General features: G+C 43.7%; 3 protein-coding genes across 7 annotated transcripts; 2 read left to right on the top strand and 1 right to left on the bottom strand.

The window, feature by feature from the left end:
• Positions 1-830: 830 nt before the first annotated feature.
• Positions 831-4,068, top strand: FucT6 (alpha-(1,6)-fucosyltransferase 8). The gene is made up of 6 exons (XM_031980048.2): positions 831-976; positions 1,118-1,372; positions 1,796-2,082; positions 2,184-2,357; positions 2,450-2,750; positions 2,823-4,068. The coding sequence occupies exons 3-6, from the start codon at positions 1,847-1,849 to the stop codon at positions 3,882-3,884; spliced, it is 1,773 nt and encodes a 590-aa protein (XP_031835908.1). The 5' UTR covers positions 831-976; positions 1,118-1,372; positions 1,796-1,846; the 3' UTR covers positions 3,885-4,068.
• Positions 4,069-4,776: 708 nt separating this feature from the next.
• LOC116428419 (uncharacterized) lies at positions 4,777-6,052 on the top strand. Its single transcript, XM_031980054.2, has 4 exons — positions 4,777-5,148; positions 5,226-5,316; positions 5,378-5,550; positions 5,635-6,052. The coding sequence occupies exons 1-4, from the start codon at positions 5,069-5,071 to the stop codon at positions 5,939-5,941; spliced, it is 651 nt and encodes a 216-aa protein (XP_031835914.1). The 5' UTR covers positions 4,777-5,068; the 3' UTR covers positions 5,942-6,052.
• A 136-nt stretch (positions 6,053-6,188) lies between these two features.
• Positions 6,189-18,499, bottom strand: LOC116428418 (arylalkylamine N-acetyltransferase 1). Of its 5 annotated transcripts, none has more exons than XM_031980050.2 (4): positions 18,355-18,499; positions 9,178-9,442; positions 7,248-7,464; positions 6,189-6,945 (listed from the first exon to the last, which is right to left on the bottom strand). In XM_031980050.2, the coding sequence occupies exons 2-4, from the start codon at positions 9,410-9,412 to the stop codon at positions 6,747-6,749; spliced, it is 651 nt and encodes a 216-aa protein (XP_031835910.1). In that variant the 5' UTR covers positions 9,413-9,442; positions 18,355-18,499; the 3' UTR covers positions 6,189-6,746. The 5 variants fall into 5 exon arrangements, with proteins under 5 accessions (XP_031835910.1, XP_031835913.1, XP_031835911.1 ...); XM_031980053.2 differs by having other exon boundaries at positions 18,351-18,480; XM_031980051.2 differs by lacking the exon at positions 18,355-18,499 and adding an exon at positions 17,151-17,299.
• Between the last annotated feature and the right edge of the window lie 1,051 nt (positions 18,500-19,550).

Here is a 19,550-nt window from a genome sequence, read left to right as displayed (position 1 = left end):
AGTGAAACATACAAAAAACGACAATTGCTTGTTCATCGACGGCCGATGGGTGGGAAATTAGGGGTAGGAAATCGGAGAGGGGTGGAAACGATAATCGAGAAATCTGGAAAATTTAGATTCCGTTGTACCCACGTCACTTTTTTTCTCCCTTTTCTCCACTTTTTTTTTGCAAAATTTTTACACCGATAACGACCACGGATCCGATCAACGACGGTACTCTTACGGTTCGCAGTTGAAGTTTTACCTCGCCGCGGATGTCGTTGGGATGAGAGCGATTTAATGATACGGGTGTTGCTTCGATTCGATATTATTCGTAACTCCCTTTGCGGTTGCCGTAAACGTAGCGTTTTTTTTTTCTCACACACTAAATCCCGTAAAACTAATGCTTAAAATACACTATTCACAGATATGTACAACGAAGTACAGGCACACAATGTGCGTCCACCGGCGTACGCGTGTTTCGCGCGCAAGGATGCTGTGCGATTTTCGGATGGGGTCCAGGGGCGCGGGGAGGGAGGAGCGTGAAGAAATAACCAACCCGCGTTTAGAAATACCGCGACACGATGCAGAGCTGATACGTTATTTCTGTCAATCTCATGCTCTTTCTATCTACGGCCCCCTAAACTATACTTTCACCGCACAGACAATCCGTCGATAACACTGGTAATATTGGTTAAAGAAAAGGTCCGTAGGATTCGTCCGGCGTTAATCGTCCGTTCACAATTCGCACAACGCAGTGCTCTCGAAGTGTCAAGATTCTAGGTTATACGACAGAATCATGCATGGAATGAATAGATAGCGATGTTCCATGCTAGGATCAACCGTACCATTTTTACCGCCATCTAATATGATAGTCACGTTCTAAAATTAGTTAACTATGTTTCTAATACTTCGCGCGTATTCGCTGATTTTGTGAATGCTAATAAAGTCGCTTGCTTGACCAAATAGTTCTGTATACGTGCGTAATATTATCAAGGTAATATCTTGATATGTTTCATAATGCCATGTAACTTTATTCCTATTCTTGTATATATATATACACACGCACACACGCATACATACACGTATAACGTAAGAAGAAATTTATTTGTAACAATGGTATTTCTATTTTTTAAAGCAAACGTATCCGCGAATTAGGATACACTGCGACTGCTTCAGTGGGAACTCTTCATAATACGTTCGTGAGGACTGTAATTTATATTGGCGGTACTTACCATATGAAACCCTGTTTAATGACTGTAGAACTACACATGAAACAGATCAACCTGTCAATTGAATGTAGCCAGCCTTGTTCCTATGACCACGTTAGACGATAACGTATGCTTTTTTATCGCATATTTAAGTGGCTCTTACAGAGGTGTTGAAGCACACGGTAAGATTACGTTTCGGACAAGTCGATGATTTTTCACGTCCCATACATCGAAACATTTGCATATGTCAACTAAACGTTATTCACATGTAGTGACAATTTATGTTTATTTTTGCTATTTACTTTATTTGTTTTAATATTGAATGGAATAGCATAACACATTTGTCGGAGGTTATTGGCAAATTCAAACGAGTATAATTTCTTGTATTATACTTACAACCATTTGTGTCGGTGTAATTGTTTGTGTATAGTTTTGTCTGTTGGGAACTTCTTATTGGTAAAGTGGTTTCATTAAGTATAATTCCCACTGTTATTGTGAAGCAATCAAGCACTGTAAATTCATGATTGCATTTTGATTGTATCGTTAATTACTGTGATATATATTGTTCAGTGGTAACACTTTATTCTTTGTTTTACAATTTGTAGATGTCGTAATGCTACACATTAAATCTTATCATCCTACTACCACGATATAAAATGGCAACATTTTGGTCAGGACGACCCGGATGGTTAGGAAAAGTAGGAATAGCATTATTGGCTACATGGCTTTTGGTACTAATTGTATCAGTTTCACATATCTTTAAGACAAATAATTTATCTCCAAACAATGAGAGTCCTACGAATAAAGAAAATGCTCAACGTTTAGCTCAAATGATGAACGACTTTGAAGTTTTAAAGAGGCAAAATGAAGCATTGAAGAATATAGTTTTAGGGTAAGTACACAAATGTAGCTACCAAAGATTACATGTTCCTTTGAAGTTTAAAACAAAGAGGCTGCTGATCTTTTCGTTGTACAGGGTGTCATTATTTTCAGAGAAAGGTCCAAGTCCGTTCAAGGAGACCATTTAGGTTCAATACATGAAAAGCTAGACAAAGTTTCCATTTATGATGATTTTATAGATCATCAGGAGAATTCTAAACATGGTATTCCTTCGTTAGAGTATGAAGAATTGCGAAGAAGAATAAGAAACAATGTACAAGAAGCATGGTAAATATAATACAAAAGGCATTACTTTACTTTAGACAGCTATACACTAAACATTAAGAATATTATATATAATATCTTAATTTTTGAGATAGGTATTATATTAGTGCAGAATTAAATAAGCTTAGGAAAACTATTGATAAACCAAGTTATGAGCAAAAAGAGAAAAAAATACAAGATATAGTAGAAAATATTTGGGATCATAAAAAATCTCTTATAATAGATATTGATAGATTAACAAAAGCAGATGGCTATAATGAATGGCGTAAAAAGGAAGCAAAGGATCTCTCTGATCTTGTACAAAGAAGATTCAAGGCTTTACAAAATCCTAGCGATTGTAGCAAAGCAAGAAAATTAGTTTGTAGTTTAAATAAAGGTTGTGGATTTGGATGCCAGGTAGAAACACTTGATTGTTTAAAAGTATAAATATATATAGACAATTGCAAATTAAATTTTTGTATATTTTAGATTCATCATATTACTTACTGTTTCTTAGTTGCTTATGGTACAGAACGAACGTTAATAATTAAATCTAAAGGCTGGAGGTACCATAAGGACGGCTGGGAATCTGTTTTCAAACCACTCAGTGATACTTGTATATCTACAATTGGAGCGTCCCATGCTAATTGGCCTGGCGACTCTTCTAAACAAGTAATCTCATTGCCAATTGTGGATAATGTTTATCCAAAGCCTAGGTACCAACCACCAAGCGTACCTGCAGATTTAGCTCCTAGATTAGAGAAACTTCATGGACATCCTTTAGTGTGGTGGGTAGGTCAAGTTTTGAAATATTTAATGCGACCTCAAGAACATGTACAAAAAACTCTGGAATATGCAAAGGAAAGACTTGGTTTTAAGAAGCCTATTGTTGGGGTTCATGTAAGAAGAACAGATAAAGTCGGAACTGAAGCTGCTTTTCATGACATAGACGAATATATGACTAAAGTTGAACAATATTTTAATGAACTTGAAGTAAAACCAGAAGTGAAGAGAGTCTTTTTAGCTAGCGATGATCCAAAAGTAATCACAACCGCAAGAAGTCGTTATCCGAACTATGAAATAGTGGGAGACCAAAAAATAGCTGAAACAGCATCAGTCGCGAAGCGATATTCAGATTCGTCCTTACAAGGAATAATTATAGACATACACCTTTTATCTGAATCCGATTATTTAGTATGCACATTCAGTTCTCAAGTATGTCGTGTGGCATACGAATTGATGCAAACGTATTATCCAGATGCATACAATCGATTTACATCTCTGGATGATATATATTATTATGGTGGACAAAATGCACACCCTCATCAAGCCATTTTAGATCATAAACCGAGAAGGAGTGGTGAAATAGAACTAAAAGAAGGAGATTTAATTGAAGTATTTGGAAACCATTGGGACGGTTATTCGAAAGGATATAACACTAGAACTAGCATGACTGGTTTATTTCCTAGTTTTAAAGTAAGAAATCCTGTGGACGCTGTAGATTTTCCGAAATATTCAAATGTCCCGTTACATGAAAATAAGAACGAGTAGACTTATTTTGAATATGTAGTGATCTTGAAAATATTCAGATTGCTTGCAAAATGATATAACTTGCCTTCGTATTCAAATTGTTGAAAACGGTATAAAAAATTATGAATACGTATATATTTTATTACTAGCAAGTGACAGTTTTAATTTCTACAAAGTAAAACTATCACGAGTTGTGAGACAAAGAAGTAAGTTATGTTTTATATAAATCTATTTGTTGAATTTTAAGAAGATCGTATAATAATATGTGCAAAGTAAAACTAGAGAAAATTCTAAACAAATTTACGATCTTCTTACAAATTGAACCAAAATAAAGCATTTACAAAACCTCATAATATGCGATATATACAAAAGTTATTTGTGCCAATGCATTTCATTCTTTAAAAATTACATACAATGGCAAGCCAGTGCTTACATTAACTAGAAAATACATAATGAAGTCAATTTTTATATGTTATAATTAGTAACTCTATATCATTAATCTCACATCTCTTGATAAAGGCTTGCATTATGGTTCATTGTCACAACGTACAATTTGTACATAAGATATGCAATATAAAATTAATGTACATGACAGTTTTTTGATGACATTAGAGCTTATACAATACGCATAATAAATAATGCATAAATTACATATTAAAAGCATAAAATGCATAGACATCGAGCTGGGCTTGAGGCCTATCTTATACATTTAAGAATGTTTCCTGTATACATATTGTAATATATTTTATACTATACACCAAACACAAATGAGAATTGTTACTATATTACAAAATCTGACTTTGGTTTTTAATAAATATTTAATTCATGAAGTTTATAATTCCTTGTATTTCAACCATCGGAAGTCATATATATGTTCTTATTCATTTATTGCGTCTTTATGTATCTTTTTTTAAGTCAAATGAACGCAACGAAGTGAGCAGTAAGTTGCTAACAGTTACGCTTTGAAGTTGAACATGCACTGACATATTTTTGAAGTATTTCATATTTTATAAATTCACCTGAACATTATTCAAAATTTCAAGAAAAATTTACAATAACAATTCCTATGCTAATTTGGTGTGTTTAAAATAAGTAATTTTGACTACGTTTTTATCATTAGTAATCGTCAATAATGATTTTGTTTTATACTTAATTACATCTGTTAATTTCAACGAAATTTTGGAATATATAACAAATTTAAAGAAATGGCACAGGTATTTCGTCTATACAAATATGAAATACCTATGATAATTCGTTATTATGGAATCAACAGTCATCAGCAAAGGTTAGCAGAAAGTGGATATACTGTCTACCTACTTACCTATGAAATGTTTATCTTTATAAAGAAATTTATTTTTAAAGATCTAAATTTAACTATTACGAAGCATTAAATATTTCTCCAAATGCAACACAGAAGGAAATAAAGGAAGCTTACATAAAATTATCAAAAAAAGTGAGTCAATATTTCTGTATTCGCTGAAATGTTGTTACATAGAAAATTAAAAAATTATCAGATGCATCCTGATAGTGGCACAGAAGGAAGTCATAAGGAGTTTGTGAAAATTAATGAGGCTTACACTATTTTGAGTAAGAGTGACACAAAGGAAAATTATGATAATAATTTAAAATGTAATTACACTTATACCCCGCCACCATATAAAAAAAATAGTTCTTCTTCTTCTCAAAGGTATTAAAACACGTATACATTTTTTTCCCTTGAAGTTTATCATCTCAGAAACATTTAGAATGATATAAAAAATTTTGTTTACAGATCACAATTTACTTATGAAGAGTGGGGATTTGTACATCCGAGTAAACATGTGTCATTCAGTGAAGAAAGTAGACAAAAAGGAGTGATAATGTGTCTAACTATAATGTTCCTTGGAGCAATTATTCAAATATTTCTTATTGAAAAATCTTTTGTTTTCAAAAGGTATGAAATGTTAAAGAGAAGTCAAAAGTATGAAGCTGAATATAATAAAATTAAGGAAGATGCTAAAAATAAATCATTAGAGGAGCAAATACAAAAGTTATATGATCTGCATAGAGAACGCCAAGCAAAACTAAATGGAGAATAATATAGTATAATATTTTACTAAAATAACAGTTGTTTTAAAGTAGTTTGGGTGATATAGTTGATTTTAATGTGTAAATTTAATATTAGAAAAAAATATATATATATTATTTTATATTATAAATATTCTGCAATTTATTATTATCATTAATTGTACATTTTTACAGCACATATATACATACATATATATATATATATATATATATATATATGTGGAGATTGCACTTAAAGGATTTTAAACGAACAAAGAATAATTTGGAGTTCCATTTATTTTGAATAAAACAGAAAAAGTTTCCAGTAATGTTCATTGCACATAAGTCTATACATTTTGTGTTGTGTAAACTTTGTAATTTCTCAACATTGACAGGAATAGTAATAATTCGCTTATGATAATTCACAAAAACCACATATCGCTATATCTAAAATATGAACTGCATTTGACTCCTCTCATAAAGAGCACAGTTATGCGCATCACTGGACAATAGTGACGGCGTTAAAAAATTACTCGTACGAGAGCAAATCGCTTCAAATATGTGCATACATCCAAAAAAAAACTGTAGTAACTCATCGATACTTCCACAATCTCCAACAGTGAAAGATACAACGTTACGAGTAGTACATCCGATCGCTAAATGGTTCCGTACAAAAGTAATAAATAAATAAATGAAACCTTAAAAAAGGCTGAAAGAAAGAACGCATCTGAATAGTCATCGAAAAACGTATATGTGTGTTTTAGGAGTGCGTTTCTCGAAGTCATTTTGGACATTTTCAACAGGTACCCGGCGATAAAAAACCGATCGTGCCATCCTTTACAGTTTCTTAATATACGTAACAATCGCCGCGTGCGGCAGCATTGGTGAGAATACAGGTTTCCCGTCCTCGTCAACGTATTCCGCATAAGGTAGTTTGTAAATCGCTTCGAATCCAAGACCGGCGCATAGTTTTCCGGAGAAGAAAGAGGAACAATCAGCTCGAACAATGTGAAATCCTTTCTCTCTCCCGATCTCCCTGTGAAGCAGAAACACGTGAATATCTTCAACGTAGTCTATCATTCAATTTTACATGAACTTCTCACGATGAACGCTAAATTTCATCAATTGGGAGATGACTTGATGTTCAGCGGAACAAGGGTAAGAGCTGCCTTTCTAGTTCAGAGTTTTCTAGTTTCTTTTGGTTGCGTATAACCGTATCAACAAATTAATTCGAAAATATCGGGAATTAAGCAATAAAATCAACAGAAAACTCAGAACAGAATTCCTCGGTTTAGCCACCAAGTGATCTCCTAACGAGTCTATACATTAAATACTTACATCGTCTTTTCCAGAAGAGCTTTCGCGATTCCTTTACCCCTCCAGTTGGTGTCCACGGAGATTATCCTGATCTCGAGGGTGTTCAACCCCCGGTACTGTCCGTCCCGGTTCACGTTCCTGTCCACGTAATTCAGTAGCCTCAGGATCTTCTTAAATTTTGGGTTCTTGCAGGCCTCTATGTACTCCGGTTCGTCGTCGTTCGACGGCTCCATTTTCCCTGCGCCCAACGGAAAGTCCGATTTAATTTTCGCGATCGGAAAACTCCAGCGTGTGTGTTGCTGGGCGTGTATCCTACACAATCCCACCTACTTTGCGGAATACCAGTGGGGTGCAAAGTTTGCGTAACTCGTGCCGCCGGTGCAGAGACAATAAACAGGTATCATTCGAAACGCAATAACGACGACATAACTGCGCTACACGAGTTTAAAGAGACGTATTGTTGCCAGATTATAGATCATTGAATTTCTATCTAAGTGCCCCCGAACGCGTGTCGCAATCGGCGAGGAAAGACTAATTAGTAACGGAAGAAGAAAGATGTTCCCTCCGAGACAGCACTCGGATAACGCGTCCGTTCATCGCTCGCCTATTCTACTTATCGCACGTAAGAACGCAACGTCCAGAAGACAAGTTTCCAAAATCGACTTTCTCAAATGCGGAACCTCGCGCGAGGAAAGTTCTATTCTCTATTCTCCGTTTACTTTTACGTGCGATTGCATCACGGTTTCCGAAGCACCCGATATACATTGTATTAGCATGTTGCATAGTGAACGGCGATCGTACGTAGATTCTACTTCTAAAGGTCTCTAATTAGCATAAGCCATGCGACTTCCTGATTTCGCTCATCTAACATACTCCAGAATCCGATGCATACAAGTCTCGTTCGACTCGAGTTAAATGTCAATCGGTCTCGTTGCCGACCGTTAACGACGATCGCTCGAACGAATTCGGTGCGGACCCACCCTATCTTAGAAACAGATCAATGAGCGAAGCGAAACGAAAACCGTGAGTAATCCGGCTTCGATCGATTGTTTCGCAATTGCCGAGAAATCGGTTCGATAAGTGCATTAGCTGTATCGACAGATTTTTAAATCGCTTCAAGTATCGCGCCGTCGGAGAAGTACACGCGGCGCGTTCTTAAAGAGCACGAACGCTCTTATTGTTGCCATTCTTCTCTCCCCTATCCGTTTTTTTTCCCCCAATGCGGTTAGAGAGCATTTTTATAATCTCAATAACGCACGGCTAACTGGATCTATCGGTATCTATCGATAGAGTAACATAATTACCGCGATTGCGACAACCGGTAGCGATTAATAAGTCTCGCGATCGCTCCGGCACTCGCATAACAATTTATGTAACGTTTGAACGGTACCGTTTCGCGGTAGGTGTGTCCGCCATCTCCCTCGTTTTCCCGGACAGATTTTCGCTGGATAGAGACGCGTCAACCGTCTCGCGTGAGCTTTATGGAAAAAATGCCCGCAAGGTCTCCCCATCCGCGGCTCCCGTATCTACCGCATCGATCTATTTGGAATGAAGCGATGACGGCCTTCGGCTTCGAATCGACAGCGATATTTTCCGGTCTGCGGCGGAATACATATTCATTTCCGCCGCGCGGCGGTGCCTCGTGCCCGACTCGACAGTCAAATTCGAAGGAAATCCGACGCCTCGCGCGAGATTCGTCATCGCTTCGTGCTCGCGGGTCGTTTTCGCTCGGTGTGTCATCATTTTCCGCTGAGAATAACACATTCTCGGCGTGGAACCGTGTTATTAACCCAGATACATCGGGAGCTGCGCGAACGATCTCTTAGCCCGGCCAATTTTCACGCGACTCGCTTAACGAACCGTTAGATAACGACGATCGGTCTTCGACGTAGGATATATTCCGCGAGGATAGGATCACGCTACGGATAGCTAATACCGTCAGGTTCCTTACCGTTCAACGTAACGCCTACTATGGCGCCGTTGGTCGAGACCGCCATCAAACTGAGATTGTTTTCCATCGAGGACGAACTGCAATACTCCTCCAACTCGAGGCAGGTGCTGTCCTCGCTCTCCGGTATCAGCTGGATCGAGTGATTAAGCGGTTCGTCCCTGAAGAAGAACCGCCTGAGGAACTTCAGTATCCTAAGCTTGTCGTCTTTCGTGACGACTTGAATGTGATAATCCATGCTGTAGGTTTTCGCCTCCGTGTCCGCCAGCTGAAACATTCGACGGATCGTTTCTTTCTCATCATTTTTCTTATTTCCCGCCGATTTCCGCGAGGAACGAAAGCGGAAATCCAGTACGATCCGGTGTCCCTAACGGCGCGTCGACGGGCGGACAACGCGTGCCCGTATCGGACCGTTGAAAGTCCCCGGTAACAGTATATCTCGCAATGCCCGAGTGTGTATATGGTAAACGTAATCCAATGCAACAGAGGCACGAGCAACATTGCTTGTTTTCGCGGCGACGGGAATTGAATTAACGCTTTCACACGCGACAATTAACGTGGCCCGTCGCATCGCATCGCATCGTTGCATGTGCCGCAATTCGCGATGCGTTCCCGTTTCTCGCCGCGCTTTATCTCGATCGGTTCTTTTACGCGGCCAGCGTGGTCGAGCAGCGTGCGTTATCGTTGATCTAGTTCCATGTAATGATTCATAACGGCTAACGAGACCTCGCACAGTTACATTTTCAGTTTCGAAAACCGTAAGAGAAAATTCGTGCGATCTCTCCTTTCGGCGCGCCGCGATTTTACCCGGCAATCGCCGCGCGTTTATTACGCGGATTGATCGCGACGATTATAATAAGTGGGTTTACATAATTCGCCCGCGAAAATTGTGTACCGTAATGGCACTCGGGTTTTAAATTGCATCGCGCCGCGGGAGACGGATCCGGCCGAAGATAGAGGATTCGCTGCAGCTTCTTTTGTAATTATTAATTTCCCGTAATGACCCCTCGTTTGTGTTATCTTGTATCGGAGCCGGAGCAATGCCGTTCCAATGCTATTAACGAACTGTTTCTATCATTCTAATAATCGTATACCGTTTCATCAGTTTCAGTGTATTTTACTGTTATTCCCGGTTTAAATATTGCGGCGATAGTTTCGGAAGCCAGGGGTTTCAAGCGTCAGATTCAAATCGAGGAAAATTCAATTTCGGTTCGCGGAATACGATTCTAATGGTCATATAGCGTTTCACCGGTGATTATCAGTAATTGCTATAGCATATTCCATTACTTCACGGTTGTTCTCGCATTAAATCGCTCGTCAATCATTTCAGAAATCATCGGGAAGGACTACAAAGTTGAAATTCCAAGTTCCCCCTAAAACGTGGAAAATGTCACTGGCTTACCGTGTACTTGGACATTTTCGGGATATCGTTTGCGAAGTTCGTCCCGGTCTTGGCGACCCCGAGACCGGCCGAATTCTCGTGATCGGTAGTCCACATGGTATCCATGGCGAATATTCGGATTTCTCGCGAGTCGCGGAACGGTACTATGGAAATTCGAGCGGTGGTATTGATTCGTGTATCCGATAGGTCACTGAATGTAGCGGCACCGTAGACTTCGCCAATAACACGATGCTCGTTGTTGACGTCGAGGTGGTAATCTAACACTGCGCTTTGTGATAGGACGTCGTCTGTCTTATATACGCTGTGATCAGGCAAAAGCCGTTCTTACTGGGACATGCGAATATAGTTTAGGAAGCTTTGCGAATCGACGGCATCGCGGTGCGATCCCCGCCCCGACCGTGTTCCCTTTCTTCGCCATTTTTGAACGGAATATCGAGCGGATCGTTCGCTTTTTCCGAGAAAACGTGCATTTTCACGGGAAGCCGATTAGCGGCGTGCAGAAACGGGAAACATCTTCTAACCGGAACGCGCGCGTCGAAACAAGTTAGTTACTTTTTGCTCATTCTTTTGACCCGTCGACCGAAGAATTAATGCATCCGCTTGTTATGCTCGGAAAACTCTTGGACCTAACTTAGTCATGATTTCTGTATAAACATACATTAACGTTTGCGCCGCGAAGCGAATAACAATCGTTTATTTCGTCAGATTTCACGTCAGCCCTTAATTTATCGTTTGCTTCATTGTTTGCTCCTCTTTTGTTTCGTTACCATGTTTCTTCCTTTATCGTTTCTAATTTATCTGTAAAATTTTTCTTGTGCACAGATTGTCGCGGCCGACGAATCAGCTGTGGCCAACAGACGAATAAATAATTGCACGAATTATAGCGACGGTGATTGTCGCTGGGATCCCACGGTAACTCACTCCGGACAGAACAGTGCCGAGGGAAGATTTAATGTTCCCGAGAGATTTGTACCGTGCCTTGTACGGGTTTTATCATTTGATATCGCCGGATGCAAATGAAACGGCGCGGGGATTACAAATGCGTCTCGAACACGTTCGGCTTCGCTTGCCACACGCGATCGGCGACGCCACGTTTGATGGAAAATTGCGGATTGAAGCGAGGCAAAATTATTTGCCGGCTCATTTAGACGTTGCATTGTATCGGAAGACCCTGGCGCACGTCGGGATGATGATAGAGAAGAACGCGTGCCATTAATCGTGCCAAGTGTATCCTCGAAACTGTTGTTCCACGAAGGTAACGTACGCGACGCTAGAACCGTCACAATTTTTCAGTGTCACCGAAGACAATCCGCGTGACCGTCGATCGTTGAAAAATACTCGTTCAGTCGGCTTCGATTCGATACACCTTTTATCGCTTTTTTTCTTCCAACTCGTTTCTTTAGCGTTTCTAAAAAAAAAATCCTGCGAACGGCACACGACAGTTTCAGGAAGAGGAAGATGTATATTAAACGATAGTCGAAGACTATTTATTCTCTGCTAATGAGAGAACCAACGTTCGCCGGAGGAAACTTAATCAGCAGCACGTTGATTAATGGCTGCAATAATTATACGTATTATGCAGAGGATGCAGGTGTTTCAACACAAGAAAATCGTCTTCGCGACTCTCATGATACATTGCGCGGTACTCGGAGATTTCCGAAACGATCGTCGCCGTTCAAGTTCAGTGTACACGAATTGCATCAGGCTCGGTCGAACAATATCTCCTCGGCTATGCTTCCGGGTACACCGAAAGCCGATTAACCGATTGTCTCTGAAAACGAGCGGCTCGAGTGTTCCTCGAATCCCGTCGATTCGACGGTTAGCGTAAAATCAAAAGTCGATTCGTCCCGTTCAGATGCAAATGGGAGACGCACGCGCGTGGATCGGCAAAGCGTGGGAGCGGGTATCGAATAGCTGGCTTTTGAAATTGAAAGTCAAGACGGTTGTTATATACTATTTCATACCTCGCTCCTCGTTCGTTATTCCGTTCTCGAGTTACCGTCGGGTTCAACGGAGAATGGCGAACGTATTTCAATCTTCCGAGAGGTAATAACAACCTAGATGCAATAATAATAAAGACGGCAATAAGCGTTTTATCGCATACGACCGGACCGACCGCAAAAAGTTTAAAGGCTAGTGAAACGGAGATACAGAGGACATAAAACGCGGTGCGCACGGTAACGCGTACGAGAGTATAGAGTCATCAATGAATGAATAAGGTAAAGGAATCCTACGAGTTGACCAAGATCGTTTAACCGGAGCCGCGGAGGATCATCGGCGCAACGGGAATCGAACGATGACAAGTCACTCGCCCCGAAATTATGCAATTCGGCTGGATCGCGCGGAACAGAGAACGCGATCGGAACAGACCGGTCATGGAATTATCGCCGATCTAAACTGGCGAAGGTCAGCGAAGAGAACCGTGGCCGTTCCTTAGCCGGCATTCAATGACAACGTGTCCCCATCCAGTCCCCATTTAAGTGCCCACTAAATTCAATCAAGTTAATTAGACGATCGATCAAATATTTCAGCGACACGGACATAGAGAGAACCGATCTCGGCTGTTGACTCGTCGCTTCCCGTTTCATCGTTCCCTTTCCGTATGCGTTTACAGGGACAATCGGAGAGTTACTCGGTCCAGCGATCGGTCGCGTATCCTTTGCGGTGGAGTCGCACAATGCGAATACAATCACCGTGCACGTAGCCTTTCATCGCGAGGCTCGACCGGCAGCCAACACCGGAATGAGCCGTGCAACGCGCGTTCGATCGTTCCCGGAGATCCTTTCGAACCGGATTCAGCAGCGGGCGTCTCAGGACGCACGCGACTTCCGCGATGGAGCTGACCTTACGCGCGATCTTGGAATCTCTATCGCGGCTATTCGATCGGACAACTTTACATTTTGTCGGCTAATTTGTTACGGATAACGTCCAACTAACTTCTACCATCTGAGATCGCGTGAAGATAGGGCGCGCGTGCACTCGGCTCGCGCGTGTGTGCCACCGGCGTTGAAAACCATGCGATCGTTCCTTCGACGAACACTGAACTTGGCTACTCCGGCGAACAGACAATCGACGGATGCTTCGGTGTGCCGAAGCTAAAATCAACGGACAACGTAACGTATTTCAATTGTTCCTCCCATTATCGATAACGCGTGAAACTGCGAACGTCTATGAATAGCTGGCAATTCGTTAACCGGGTGATCCATCGGCCCTGACCCCTTACAGCCTGTCCGGACGCGAATCCGTTCTGGCAAGAAGCGTCTCGAAAGGATCGCAGGATTGATTCATCGACGGCGATTAAAACTTAAGAGTTATTATCGACAAGCACGTCGCAGCAAGCCCACCGCTTCGACAGGTAGTCACGTTTCCGATAGATATAATTATTCATCGTCGGGCGTTCTGCGCGCGGCGCGAACCTGGATCGCTTGGAAAGGCGCAGAAGGATACACGATATATCGAACGCGCTCGTTATTTTACGCTCGCAGCTGGCCAACCAAGTTGGCTTAAGTTACCGCCGAACTGCCGCTTTATGTTTCGCCCGGAACGAATCGGCGGACGAGGGAGAAGGAACGACATTTCGGATCGAATCGACGGAAACCGCACACACGAGAAATCGGCGCGGCGGTATATTCCAAACGGCTCGCCTAAATGCCGGCGGCAGCGCGATTCTCGACGGTAATAGAAAAATCCCTCTAATCTAATCGGATTCATTAAGTCGGCAGCCGTTAATTAGTTCTCGTTCTGTTCGCGATGAATTTTTTTCACAGCGGATATTTTCCGTTCTCGTTTCTTTATCTCGGAACTGTTCATATCCTCCAACGATTCCAATAACGATTCCCGTGATCGCGATCGTTCGAATACGTTTCATCGTGACGTAACCACCCACCCGTTAAGAGGTCCCGGTACACGGTCCGCGTGTAAGCAAATGATTCCGTGCCGAGCTGACGGAAGGCGGTGCCAGTTCCGTAAGCGGCAAACCAATCGGAACAAAGTACACCTTCCCCGGCATTAAATGCGAGATAATGAAATGCAAGTTATCGCCTCGAGGTGAGCCCAAGGAATCAATCGGCTTCGTTTTCAGAAGTTACGAGCCCATTATCCGCCGAGTAATTTCTTCCTTCTTCGCCGTTCGAACCCCTAACGCGTATCCTTCCCGCGGAATGCTAGAGGCCGCCGAGGACACATGAAAAAAATGCGAACGACAACTGTACGAGAACGAAAGAAAAAACATAGAAAAAGGAAGTTACCCGATGATTGGCGGCGACCTCGATTCCGAGCGAAATTCATCGTCAATTCCTATATACATCCGAGCCGCTGAAAACGTGCGCGCGCGAGCTCGGAATAACGCAGGATCGAGGGACACGTCACGGGTGTTCCATTATTCTCGATCTCCTTGGAATAAACAATGCAACGTGGCCGCCGTAATAAATCTACTCGACGCCAGATACTACCTATGCCCGTATTTAATTACCATTGATCCGCCCCTACTGTGACCGCGTCGCCGAGCTTTCCTCGTGCTCCGCGCGAAGATATTGCACGGGATACGCCTTCTCGGTGCCGATCACCGATCTTTCCTCAAGTACAACCTGTTCGCCGAACGGGACCAAGCGTTTAATCATTTACTTCGTCGACGAGTTGTAAAACATTGTCTCTAACGGCCGTGAACTCTTTAACCGTTCTCTAAACAATTGCAAAATCATTCGAACGATCCACCTTAGAGCCGGCCTTTGACCCTTTCGTCTTTGAATAAGTAATTTTGTTCATTAACACTTTACTTACTGGGTCCAACGCCGCGTATATGGCAGAAATTATTTTATTATTTTCAAGCTGTCAGCCATAAGCAAAGACCCCCGTGCGGTAGTTTTCCTTCGTCTTTGAGCCTTTCTCCAGCTTTCCGGTAATTTAAAATGTCCGCGGCAGCTATGCGCGCAATTCGAGACGAAGGGATCAAAGCCACCCCTCTCGCATCGCGGTGTCTAACCGTTTTCCATTCTCGTTTTGTCGTTCGCTCGCAGGACTCGTCATCCGCGCGACAAATCCGGTTGACGAACACGCGTCCAATTAGCGGTCTGAATCGGGCTTGTTCGTTAAAGACGCAGCACTTCTGTCGACGACGTTCGAACGACGCGCGAAACAAGAGTGTCCCGTTAACGGTGAAAGGGTTAAAACGTACCAAGATTTATTCCGTAGGTTCTGCTCCAAACGGAAAGTAATATTAAATTCTCCTTCGTCAGTTTTTTTTCTGAACGGTACTCGCGGCGTGGCTGGGCGATTAATATTGCAAAAGAGTCACATTTCTCAAATAACTTATCCGCGAACGGAATGGGGGTAAATTCTGCTCGACTCACGTGCATAAGAAAATACGTCGTACGCGACTGGGTTTCGTTTCCATCGCGTTGCAGCTTAGCGAGTAACAATTACCCGAAGCATCAGCCGGGGGGAAAAAGAGGGAGAACGCGAATGGTTATTTACGCGAATTCTCTCGTTGTTATCTCGCCGGCCGTGTTTTCACTCGACAGCGCGCACGTTTCCCTGGAACAAGATCCGAAATAAAAATTTCTGTTCGAGCACCGCGAGCGATCCCCGTTGCAATCGAGGCTAATCTCGTTTGGCGTTCGTTCGAACCCGGCGTTCGCGCTTGTTTTAGAGTTCGTATCCGATGGAAAATTCATGCGGAACGAATCGCGAGACGATCCGGCCAGCCGAAAGAACGCGATCGATCGCGTATTTCGTTCGTTCGGCGGGCCGGAGATTGCGGTATCAATATTTAATTACGTTTATCGAGCACGGCGAGGAAAACCGCGGTTAAACCCTTCGCGAACGGTATCCGGCCGTGTTTTGCGTGAAAACTTCGCTGGACAGTATTTCTCTTCGCACCGATTATGCAGTGGAATAATCGTTTCCGCGTTGTACACATTCTCGCGTGCATTCCAGGCATTCCATCGGCGTGTCTCGCGAGGAATTCGTCGCGAAGAGTCGGAAAAGGAAAGCCGAGAAAGAGGATATTCGCGCGAGAGAGCGGCGAAAGAGAGTGTAAGCAGATTACGAGGAGCGAGTGAAATTAATGAAGATCGATAGCGAGTTCTCAAACGTTACAAGTATCCGTCGACTGGAACGTCTCGACCCTCGGTCCCGGCGAGTACCATCATCCCCTTTCACGAGCGGCGCGATGGAAAAGTCTCGGTCACCTGACAGGCCAGGTGACGGGTTCACACTTACGATCGATGGTACGCAGATGGTCGAATGAAATCGAGGCAGGTATTCGATGTTCGTTCGACCCCCTCCGCCTCTTCCGACGAGCCGTTGTCCGTCACCTGTACGTGACACTCGGCGAGCTCGGCCTCGCGAGTCCAGATATCGGAACGGCGAGGCTCGTTGCGAATGCACGGCTCGATCAGTAATTCGGTACTCATTTCGTTCGTAGATTCTCAACGGAGTCACCGGTCTCCGCGGACCCGTCCCGAACGGTGGGAGCCACACGGGGAAACGAAGGGACCGTCTCGCGGAGAATCGTACTCGAGATTCCGTCCGGAACACGTTACCTCACTTTACTACACTTGGAATACGTGCGTACCTCCGAAAGCGGAGCGTGTCACTCGAATTGCCGCGCAGACACCGCCGGTTCGAAACGATTTTCACTGGCCAACGCGAAGACCGCGCAATAACCGCCGTAACCTCTGCCTCCCGATGCCAGCCGCCCAGTGCGGACCTCGAGAATGCTTCCTTTGTTATCGTCCGCGTGTCATCGTTATCGCCGCGCATTCTTCTGCAAAACCGAGGGACGTTCAAACGCGGCGCGTGCACAGCTACGGACGCACGAGCGAAACGGCATTCGGAACAGGGGTGTAGACACCGCTCGGGATTTGTCCGACAGTGGTTGTAGCTTTAACACGGCAAACGCCGTGTCAGTCATCGATGACCGACGCTTTTGAATTGCTTGAAAATCGTCGTGACATGCAAGATAACCCATGTCGAATCTTTAATAATGTAGCTAAGTTGATAATAGAGCAACGCAAGGACTGTAACGCTAAGTAATTAATCATTGTTTCCGCTTCTCTTTGCTACAAAAGAATGACTTTACGGAACGACGGTCAAGATTTTCATGGCGCTTGACGCGTTAAGGGACAGAGCGTCGCGTCGCATCTACTCTTAATAACAACAATGCGATTTCCTCGATCGGGGTAAGGTACTCGCTGCTATTTTCGTGCGAGACGCGCCACCGATTCGTCCGAAAATAGCCTGGAAAGGATCGAGGCGAGCGAGCGAGCGAGCAAGCGAGCATTGCCAATGTCGCCGGTATATTTACAACGCGACGATGGTCATTCGGCGAGATGAAAAACTGGGTCTCCGTGGTGGTCGTCTTCGCGTCGGGGCGTCCTCGCCGGTGGGACATTCGTCTCCGGGCGCGACGCTCTTACGGCGATCCAATAAATCCGGTGATCGGATTATCGTAACACGCGGGGCAATCGATTTATCGTCACGCGGAAGGAAGGAAGTTGCACCGATGAGCCAGTGCGGGCCGGCGTGCGCGGCGCTCAACAATGTTCGAGGGACGGACGGCTAATGCTCGGCGACGCGATAAAACAAGGAGCGCGAATAGAACGTAATACGTAGTCGAAGGAAAAATGTTTATCTACTGTGCTGTTATCGTCGTTCGGCCGTGCTGCGTTTACGGGATTTTCCAGTCGGGGCGACCGCGCGCATTTCTAATCAACGATGCACGCAACGTGGAAAGTGTATCGGCCGATTCGCCGCGCGGAGACTTTCGACGTACCTACCTGGGGAAGCTGCCTCGTCGATGGTGCTCAATGACTTTTCGTCGCGAATCGAAAGAACGAAACCGCGATCGCGTCCCCTTCGGTCTATCGCCAACTACGCACTGCGAACGCCGGAGGACAAAGTTCGAGCAATAGGGTAGGGTCATTACCATCCGGCAACGTAATATCCCTTCGTCGACGGCCCATGGAAAGGGTAACCCCGAATCTATTTTCCCATTGAATTTCATTAGATAGCGAGATCCGATGCTTATTAGTAATTAGGCCTTCAACCGGGCCCAGCATCCACTGCCCTCTTTGACCCTAACAACATTAACCAATTCAATGTTGCTCCGATCGAGCGCGTCGATGGCATTCAACTCCTAAATCACGGTCCGCCACCGGCTCTAAGTAGAACTTCTCGCGGAAATCTCAATTACTTGGCTCGTACGAGGCCCCGCTAAAGGGGTTGGCGAGCACCGTTTAGGTGTCAATTGAACGGATTTACGTTTTCAGCCGATAACGACACGCCTCGTTGATCCTCTTAAATCGAAAATTTGATGCGGCTGTCGCTGATCGTTACCGACAACCTCGCAACCATTTTTTTTTTCTCTCCCTCTCGAGGCGGATTACGAGGTTCTAGATAATTACAGTCGCAACGCGCGAAGCACACATTGGCTGCCACTCCGGTCGCGCATAATTGCTGGGAATAGTTCGCAATCACTTACCTCCGTTACTGTTATTAGAAAAGGATCGTAACGGGCTGCCAGATCGCAGGAGGGCGCGACAAATCTCCCGTCTGGACGATGACGAAACGCGGCGACGACATTTCCGTGCGGGGACATTCTATTAAATGATTAAGACGTCCGATGGGTTTGTTTTTGCCGGGTAATTGAATACGATACGAAATTTAATTACACCTTCCGTGGTGCGCTCTAGTTGAACCATGCGGAACGAGGGGCGTCGGTTACGTGTCGCCGCGGAGATTTATGATCGAACCGTGATCTACGGCGCCTTCCTGCGTGGCCGAAGCCAATCACGGTGGTGAAATAATTGATGCGTTTTATAGGACGCGATTCGGATACGCTTTGGTAACTCCGTGTGTTTATGTACACGTTTCGTCCCGTTTTTTTTCCTCGCCATTCGTGTCACTTCTCTACTTAATGATCCGTTATTATACCCTGTGCCACATTTTTCCGTTTCTTCGAGCCGTCGTAATT

Source organism: Nomia melanderi, chromosome 12, assembly GCF_051020985.1.
Source record: "Nomia melanderi isolate GNS246 chromosome 12, iyNomMela1, whole genome shotgun sequence".
Lineage (NCBI taxonomy): Eukaryota > Metazoa > Arthropoda > Insecta > Hymenoptera > Halictidae > Nomia > Nomia melanderi.
The sequence above is the reverse complement of the archived record's forward strand: the minus strand, read 5'-3'. Positions and strand labels throughout refer to the sequence as shown.